At 43.8% G+C, this 10,000-nt stretch overlaps 1 protein-coding gene across 6 annotated transcripts in view; it reads left to right on the top strand.

The window, feature by feature from the left end:
* The window catches only part of INO80 (INO80 complex ATPase subunit), a 195,538-nt gene that overhangs the window by 122,458 nt on the left and 63,080 nt on the right, over positions 1-10,000 (top strand). For all 6 annotated transcript variants that reach the window (XM_068133886.2, XM_068133863.2, XM_078767152.1 and 3 more), the window contains exons 27-29: positions 6,481-6,608; positions 6,985-7,079; positions 9,610-9,682. In XM_068133886.2, coding sequence (XP_067989987.1) covers positions 6,481-6,608; positions 6,985-7,079; positions 9,610-9,682 — 296 coding nt within the window. The remainder of the gene's footprint in view (positions 1-6,480; positions 6,609-6,984; positions 7,080-9,609; positions 9,683-10,000) is intronic.

Raw genomic sequence — 10,000 nt, 5'->3', positions numbered from 1 at the left:
TTTCCTCGCTCCTCTAGGGGTGGGGGCGTGGCTGTTATTTACAGAGACAACTTCTCTCCCTTTGTCTCATTCACCACGACTTTTTCGTTCGACCATTCATCCTATGAGCTAGCCCATGTCACCTTCACTCTGTCAGGAAACACTCTTCATTTCTTCTGCCTCTACCGACCTCCACCTAACCGGAAAAACAAGCTTACTGACTCTATGTTCGTGACCCAGCTTCCTAATCTGCTCGACCACTGCAATACTCTTCCTGGTTTCGTCTTGATTCTTGGAGATTTCAACGTCCACTACGACGAACCACAACATCCTCTCACTTCAAAGATCATTGACCTCCTTTCTACTTTTAGTCTGTCTCAGTCTGTCTCCCAACCTACACACGTTAAAGGACACATCCTGGATTGGTTAGTGCACAGAAGCGATGATCAGTTGGTGCAGTCCACGTCAGTGACCTGTGCTATCACCTCGGACCACTTCTGTGTCACCAGCCACCTGAGTATTGCTGTTCCTCGTCTTCAGCCCACCTTCATCACTGCCCGCAACATTCGTGCCATCGACCGTTCCGCCTTTAAAGAGGACCTTCACACCCGTCTCTCTGGCCGTTCCTATGTCACTGCAGAAGACCTCGACTGTTGCCTCCGCACAGCGTTGGACTGTCATGCTCCAGCGACACGGCGCGCCATTCCCAGACGCAGGAGTACTCCGTGGTTCAGCGCAGTCAGCGACGAAGTCAGGGCTGCCAAAAAGGAACGACGACGTGCCGAGAGACAGTGGCTGAAGACTGGCCTCACAGTCCATAAACAGTTGTATAACATAGCTAAAAGACTCGTCATAAAAATCATTCTGAAAGCAAAAACGTCATATATTTCTGATCGGATTACTAGGAGCTCCTCCTGCAAGCAACTGTTCAGCATTACCAACCGCCTGTTTGCCACCAAAAATAAATCCGTTCTTCCCACTGTATTTCCTCAAAACGAACTACCCCAACGCTTCCTGCATTTCTTTCACAATAAAATTCAGTCAATAAGAAACAATCTTGACAAGCAGTCACTCCTTTCCTTCGATGATGCTGAACGCTGCTTTCACGGATGACCTCTTAGTTTGTTTACTCCTGTTACTGAGGAAATTGTCAAATGTACAATCCTCAAGTCAAACACAAAAACATGTGATCTCGACCACCTTCCCACCGATTTGTTTATTGAGTGTTTGGACACCCACCCTCCCATTTATTACTGCAGTTATCAATGATTCTCTGACTACGGGTTCATTTCCGCTTCTCTTTAAGCAAGCTCTTGTTAAACCACTTCTTAAAAAGCCCACCCTTGACCTTAACGACATGAAAAATTACCGTCCTATCTCCAACCTGTCTTTCCTGTCAAAGATCAAAGAAAGAATTGTGCTATCACAGATGAATGACCATCTAGTTTCAAATAATCTTTTCAATTCTCGCCAGTCAGCATATAGACCAGGCCATAGCACAGAGACCGCTCTCCTAAGAATAACCAATGATCTTCTGACCTCTCTTGACTGTGGTAAGGTTTCCGTTCTTGCTCTTTTGGACTTGTCTGCCGCCTTTGACACGATTGACCATAGTGTCTTAATTCGTCGTCTTGAAATCACATTTGGTATAACTGGTACTCCCCTTTCTTGGCTGATGTCCTATCTTACTGATAGAGTGCAAACAGTTGTTGTCAATGGCCAGAAATCAGCCCCTTCTCCGCTTTCCTTTGGCGTTCCCCAGGGCTCAGTCCTGGGACCTATCCTCTTTCTTTTGTACACTCAGCCTCTATTTGATCTTGTTGCCAGACATTCAGTTGATCACCACGCCTTTGCGGACGACAATCAGCTGTACAAAGGAAGCACGATTCAACAAATCGTGCCCACTGTTGAAGTGTTAGAAGGCTGTATTGCCGACGTGAAGGTGTGGATGACCCAAAACAAACTTCAGCTGAACGATGCTAAAACAGTCTATTTTTTTTTTTTTTTTTGTCTACAGAGTCGAGGCTCGTGAAAGAGCTAACATTTATCAAACAAACAAGCAAACAAAGTATATAAAAAGGGGAGCGGTCGACAAGATGGGGAGAGAAGGGGAGGAAGCACACAAACACAACATTTGAGAGCAGGGACATCGGGAGATGTTTTTGGAGGGAGAGGGCCTGGGGGGAGGCAGGATAGGTATAAAACGAAAGGACACCAAGGACTTCCAGGAAAGAAGTCAAAAGTCAACTCAAAAAAGTGGATTTGGGGCGAAATTAGCAGGGGCAGAAAAGATCAAGGTTTTGGATTGGGGAAGATAAGAGATGGTGGTGAACAGCCGTTTTAAAGACCTGGAGGGAGGAGTGGGATTGAAGAGAGTGAGGGAGTTTGTTCCAGAGGCGGGAGAAAAGAGGAATGAAGGAGTGAAGGTGAGCAGAGAGTCTTGATTTTGGCAGTTTAACCATAAGAGGGTTGCAGGCAGATCTTGTGCGACCTGCAGGAATATTTGGGGGACAGAGCCCAGAGAGAGCTGGGGGAGCAAGGCCGGAGAGGAGTCTGTAGAAGACGGAAAGACAACCAACCTGCCTGCGGTGATTAAGTGAAAGGCCCTCGGAGATAGCGTCATCGCGGGAGATTCCAATGATTCTAAACGCTTTGGTTTCAACAGCGTGAAGACGAGCTCGGTGTGAGGCAGGAGCACCAGCCCAGAGGGGAGAGCAGTACTCCACAGTACTCCATTGAGCTGCTTATGATTGTAAGATCGCACAGATGTCCTCTGCAATGTTCACTTCCTACCACTATTCATGTTGGTGAAACCGATGTAAACTTTGTTTCGTCGGCCAAGAACCTTGGTGTGGTTTTCGACTGTAACATGACATTTTCCAAGCAAGTACTTCAAACTTGCAAATCAGCATACTTTCACCTGTGAATGATCGCATCCATTCGCCACTTTCTTACTCCTCAAGCTGCTCTAACTCTGGTCTGTGCCCTTGTCCTCTCAAGGCTAGACTATTGTAATTCTTTGTATGCTGGCTGCCCTCAGTTTCTCTTGGATAAGTTACAAAAGGTTCAAAACTCTGCCGCTTGCTTGCCTTGTCTGTTAGGCGAAGAAGTCTGACCATGTTACTCTGCTTCTTGAATCTTTACACTGGCTGCCTGTCTCTGCTCGTGTGCAATACAAAATTTGCACACTATGTTATAAATCATTGTGTAGAACGGGACCTCACTATCTCTCCAATTTGCTCACTCTCTATGAACCTCGGCGACGGCTTCGTTCAAGCGACGACTCTATGGCCTTAGAGCCGCCGCGCACCAGCACCAAGTCGTTTGGCGAGAAATCCTTTTCCTTTGCTGCACCTCTGCTCTGGAATGACTTGCCTTCTTCTGTTCGACATGTTGACTCTCTTCCTGCCTTTAAAACCTTCCTCAAAACCTATCTGTTTCACAAGTCTTTCAAAGTCTAAGTCCTGTTTTCCCTTTGGTTTGAGGTGGGACAGAGATCGAGAGTATGTCTGTGTACATGTGCGGTGGAGGGAGGGGAGGAGGAGGGGGAGTACACATCTGTGGGTTTTGAATGGGGAGGGAGAGGAATAGGGCAAGAGTGAAGGTGTGTCTGTGTGTGTGTATGTGTGTGCGGTGTGTGTGCGTTCGCATGATAATGTAAAGCGCCATGAGGGTCATTTACTCTGCTTGATGGGGCTATATAAGACTCCTTTATTATTATTATTTATTATTATTCCACACAGAAATCCTAAAATGGCCTGGACAATGTTATTGGCACCTTTTAGAAGTTGTTCGAAATAATTAGATTTCAAGCAGGTGATTCTCCTTTACTTTGGAATTTAACTCACCTATGGTGAGGAGATGCAGGTGTCTGTGATATAAAAATCACTCATTCAACCAGTTTGAATAGAGAAAAAGAGTCCTGCTGTTTTGTGTCACTGTGTGGACGACGAGCATGGAGAAAAGAAAGAAAACCTAAGAATTGTCTGAGGAGGTCAGACACAAGATTGTAGCCAAGCGTGGACAATCTCAAGACTACAAGTCCATCTCCAGAAACCTTGATGTTCCTGTGTCCACCATACACATAGTTATCAAGAAGTTTAAGGCCAACCTCTGGCCGTGGCCAAAAGAGAAAGCTTGTTCGAAGATTGCAGGGAAGGATTGTTCAAATGGTGGAGAAAGCACCTTGATCAAATGCCAAACAGATTCAAGCTGACCTTCAGATAGAAGGTACGACAGTTTCAACTCGCACCATCCGTCGCCAACTCAATGAAAGGGGGTCCTACAGTAAGAGACCCAGGAGGACCCCACTGCTGAGGGAGAGACATAAAAAAGCCCGACTGGAGTTTGCCAAAACACACCTGAACAAGCCAAAATCCTTCTGGGAGAATGTCCTATGGACAGGTGAGACCAAACTAGAGCTTTTTTTGGAAAGCACATCATCTCTATGTTTGCAGAAAATAAAATGAAGCCTTAAAAGAAAAGAACACCTTCCCTACAGTCAAACATCGAGGAGGTTCAGTGATGTTGTGCGATTGCTGTGCTGCCACTGGCACTGGGTGCTTTGAATGTGTGCATGAAATCAGGACATTACCAAGGCTTTTTGGAGCGCAATGTTCAACCCAGTGTCAGAAAGCTGGGTCTCTGTCGAAGGTCATGGGTCTTGCAGCAGGACAATGATCCCAAACACATTTTAAAAAGCACCCAGGATGGTTCAAGACAAAACGCTGGACTGTTCTGAAGTGGCCAGCAATGAGTCCAGATCTAAATCCCATTGAGCACCTGTGGGGAGATCTGAAAACAGCTGATTCTGAGGGCCTTTCGCTCTCTTACCGCAGGCAGGTTGGTGGTCTTTCTGTCTTCTCCCGACTCCTCGCCGACCTAGCTCCCCCTGCTCTGTCTGTGCTCTGTCCCCCCAACTATTCCTGTAGGACGCACAAGAACTGCCAGCAACCCTCTTCTTGTGAAACTGCCAAAATCAAGACTCTCTGCTCACCTTCACACTTTCATTCCTCTTTTTTCTCCTCTGCTGGATCAAACTCACACATTCTCTTCAATCCCACTCCTCCCTCCAGGTCTTCAAAACAGCTGTTCATCTCTTATCTTCCCCCATCCAAAATCTTGATCTTTCCCCCCGTTAATCCACCCTAAATCCACCTCCTTCAAATTCCGACTTATTTTATGAAAGTCCGAGTAATGTCCATCTTGTTTATCCCATGTACCCTGCCCTAGCCCTCTCCCTGCCACAGATCTCCTGATGTCTCTGTTTGTTGCTGGTGTTGTGCTTCTCTCCCTCTCCCCCTCTTGTCTCCTGCTCCCTTTGTTATGTGTTCTATGGTTTAGCTCTTCCATGAGCCTCAACTGAGTATAGAAAAAAATGCATTTTATATTACGAGGTGCTGTCAAACAAAAGTTTAAAGGCAGCTCATCTTGAACTATTTATTGGTTTTTAGGTTTACCTGAAAAAAACAAGATTTTAGCAGACATGAGAGCTGTGTACTTAAGCGGCTGTTTGTCAATATCATAGTCGTATATGGCGGTTCACAAAACATTCAGAGTTTGGTAAGAAGTCTGCACACCCAACAACATTTTGGAATCGTTGCCCTAAACAGGATCATTCCTCACTGTACACAAGCATGTTTTCTACAATTGTGTGTTGACAAAAGAGAGCCATTGTCCATTTGAAGCTGAGTTTGTTGTCTTGGTAGAAAAGTGCATAGCAGCGAAACGCCAAGTTGCATATCATTGGGAGTTTTATGGTTAAAACTAAAGAAAGATAAAGATTGAGCAAATGCCGTAGACCGGGCATAGTTACCATGGGAATGTATTTGTATTCCTGCTTTGGGGTAAACACTATTTTACATCACGTTGTGGACTCGAATTCAGATTCTGAATAAAAGTATTTTTATACTACATTCCAGGATAAAACTTTGTTGAGCGTTGAGGGGAGTGACGTTGTGCACATTTATTCCAATTTACAGGCTTTTGTCAGTCTTGGTTTTTGTTTATCACAAAAAAGGACTTGCAGATAATGGCTTCAACTTGAACCTATGAAATGACAAGTATTTTGAAATGAAGAAATTGTGATGGGTGACTATAATGATCTATGGTTCCCAATTTGCACTGTGCTGTACAGAGTAACCTTCAACAGTGCTGCATTCTGGTTGTGCAATTTATCAAGAAAGGATATGGGGGGGGGGGGGGGGGGAGTCGGGAGGCTTGCAGCCAGGGATTGTTTTGATGTGTGAGAATCGGACGTGAGAAACACATTAGCAGGAGCTTCCTGTTTGCGTGCTGAACGGCCTTGGGTTCTGCCTGAGGCCTCATCCGCTGACGATGCCCATTTTATTTGATTATTTCACTCGATCCTTGTTGCACGTCCGCACTTATAGACGCTCAAGGCTCAAGGGTTGTTTCGTCATCGACAAGGAGAAGCAGTATAACTGTCTAAAACAAATGCTTGCAGACATAAGTAATGTGTTTATGTGTCTGTGCTTGCAGACAAGGAATCTTTGATTACGGACAGTGGGAAGCTGTCTGCACTCGATTCTCTCCTAGCACGGTTAAAAGCCGAGTCACATCGCGTGCTTATTTATTCACAAATGACACGCATGATTGACCTCTTGGAGGTATGTTTGTGACCTTGAGATAGTTGAAGTTTCCTTGATTCATGTGATGCGTAATTTAAAACCACATATTTTAATGTGTTCACTTTTTTAAAAACTGATTTCAGGCTCATGGAAGAGCTTCTAAAGAATTTAACAAATGTAGGACAAAGACGTCAGTAGGCATAGTTGTACTTGTACATGCATTCCAATGGCACGAGTAAATAATTAATGAAAAAAAAATATATATATATACACACACACACACACACACACACACACACACACACACACACACACACACACACACACATGACGAAATTGAGCCCGTGTTGCATGCATGAGGTCAGGAACGAAACTTACAAAATGATTGTTTAATTGTATTATTTGTCATTTCCAGGAGTACATGGTGCATCGGAATCATACCTATATCCGGTTGGATGGCTCGTCCAAAATCTCAGAGCGCAGGGACATGGTGGCTGACTTTCAGAGCAGGTAATACCTTCAGAACAAAATGGAATTTTTTAATTTGCATACATTTCATGAAGTGCTTTCATTTGTTTTTGTTTTTTTAACATTACAAATCTCACTATAAATCAGTAGTGTCTGTATTCCTGGAAATAGGTACTAAAAGGGAACAAAAGTCAAATGAAAACTGTTTGGGCCCATTTATATACAGTCGGACCTCAACATTTGTGGTCCCAACACCCACGGACCACTCGTTTTTGTGGTTCATAACATGTGACCTGCTTCTTCATTCTCGCTTCACATACTAGCGATTTTTAAAATATTTATTTATTTATTTATTTTTACACATCAGGATTGGTCTCCTATATCCACCGCCGCTGATGTTAATTCTGCCTGGGAATTCTTCTACAGAAACCTGCTCTTTCTTATGTACAGATTCATCCCATCTCTTAAATTATCTTCCCCATCTTCTCGCTCTTGTTACTCTGAATCCTATGGTGAGGTATTTGCTTTAAAACAACTTGCATTATTGTCCTGGAAGGCAAATCCAACTGAAGACAAACTCAGGTCATTCCACAAAGCTCACAACAAGTGTCTACACTCCGGAGAGCTAGAAAACAACATCTGTCCAATCTCAAGAATTGGCTTTCAAACTTGTCTCCCTCCTATAATATCTAGTGGTGCCTTGTCAAGACTTGCACCCTCTGCCTTCTCTGTACTTTGTCCCCCTCAGGTATCTGCAGGACACACGTGGTCCACCAGCAACCCCCTCCTAGTAACTGTCTAAATCCAGAATCACTGCGCACCTCCACTCATTTATTCCTCTTTTTCCCCACCTGTGGAACCACCTTCCATACTCTCTTCAATCTCATTCTTCCCTCCAGGTCTTCAAGACAGCTGTTCACCACCATCTCAAGTCATTCCCCATCCAAAATCATGATCTTTTCTGCACCTGTTAACCCACCCCCATGCTTCCCAAAAATTATTGCTTATGTATCCATCTTGTCCACCCTTTGCGTTCTCCCTTACCCCTCATCGTTACCTGCATCCCTTGGTTTGTCTGTCTCTGTCTTGTTCTCCCTCCGCCATGCTGTTGGCGTTTCCGCTTTCTCCTGTTGTTCCCTTTGTTATGTTCTGTCCTGATTTGTTCTGTGCCGTAGCTCTTCCACGGGTCTAAACCATGTAGTTTAGTCTGTAGTCCCCTCCTCCATGTAGTAAAACCATGTAGTACCATGTGGTCTAAGGTCTAAACCTTAGACCATGTGGTCATAAAACCATGTGGTCTAAACCATGTAGTAAAATTAAATAAATCCCCTCCTCCACCCCCATTGAAACAATGCCCCACATTTGTAGATTCGCCATTCTCGACATTTACATTGGGCAAATGATTGGCAGATGCAGGTTAACATAAAGAAATGTAAGGTGCTGAGGATGGATGGGTAGGAATCATGAAAATAGAGCTTACTTGATGCAAGGGCCAATCTTGGAGTGTGTCACACAGGAGAAGGATCTGGGGGTGGTTATTGATACAGGGGGTAAGCAGACAGCACAGTTCCAAGAAAGTATGGGGAAAGCAAACAGGATTTTGGGTTGTATTCATAAGGGCGATAAATTATAAGTCAAAGGAGGTAGTTTTAACACTGTATAGTAGAAGAATTTGGTGAGGCCTCATCTAAAATGTTGTATACACCTTTTCACCACATCTGAGGAAGGATATAGCTGCCGTAGAGCAGGTACAGCATCGAGATATTCCTTGTAAAGGTAGTGGCAGCGGAGAGGGTGGATAACTTTCAATGGGATTTGAAAAGGTACATGCATGCATTGGAGATTGTGGGATATGGGGATATTTGCTTGCGTGCATGGTAGGTAGCTTGTATGTGGATGGATGACGATACTGGGGTGGGTGCAGCAGCGCAGGCATTATGGCCCGAATGGCCTCTTCCTGCACCAAAGTTCCTTTTGTTTTTTTTTATCTTTGTGTACGTTTGTAAAAAAAAAAGTGCAATTACTGACCTTTCAAAGGTCTGACCTTCTTCTGACCTGCAATTACTGACCTTCTTCCTTAAGGGCAAAATCGCCCTTAAATAATGTCAAAAATAATATTAATATTGGGTAAAGATTTTAATATGAGGAAGTCTGTATGTGGCTCGAGCCATTTTAAATAGAATCTGTGTTGTACATAAATTCAACATGTTACTCAAAAACATTCATTTGTTTATCTGTTTTGAAAGGCCAATTTTAAGTCCCAGGAAGTTTCTAATTCCCCTTCCATCCTCTTCATTAAGGTGGTCTGCCTTTAGTTTAAAAGATTAAAAACCAAAGGAAAGTCTTTTTCATACTCGGTAGTTTTTGTATTTGAGATTTGAAGATTAAAGTGAACAAACAATAAAGGGTGGGGGGGGGGGGGGAGGGGTAGGGGGAGGAGCTGGGGTGGAGTGTTGTACTAAACAAGAAGTAGGTGGAGTTTGTTTATTCGAGGTATGGCTCTTTTGTGAAGGCCCAGTAGATTATTTTTGTTTTGACTTAGCTTACCCGTTGTCTTCTACACTTCCCTCAGGTCAGACATCTTTGTCTTCTTGTTGAGCACGCGAGCTGGTGGCCTTGGTATCAACCTCACAGCGGCAGACACGGTAAACAAGCGGAAATAAAGGGTCTTGAGTTTAAATTCTCAGAGGTTCATTGCCAAAAAAAAAATTTTTAACAGGCAAATCACCATGATATTCCCTGCGTACAGTTTGCAACGGATTATTTATTCAGTTTTGCAAAATCAGTACCAGATGTACTTTGAGTTGCTTTCACACTTTTTTTTTAATGTACATCGGAATTTATTTTTGAATGCCAAAAACCACAGGCCACTGAAACATTCAGCTAAAATCCGATTCCCAAATAAATGAAAAGCCATAGGTCATGATTTAAAATGTATGCTGAGCAGGATAATGATGCCATAA

Source organism: Myxine glutinosa, chromosome 1, assembly GCF_964187855.1.
Source record: "Myxine glutinosa chromosome 1, kmMyxGlut1.1, whole genome shotgun sequence".
NCBI lineage: Eukaryota > Metazoa > Chordata > Myxini > Myxiniformes > Myxinidae > Myxine > Myxine glutinosa.
Note: the sequence above shows the minus strand (reverse complement) of the source record. Positions and strands in the feature narration are given on the sequence as shown.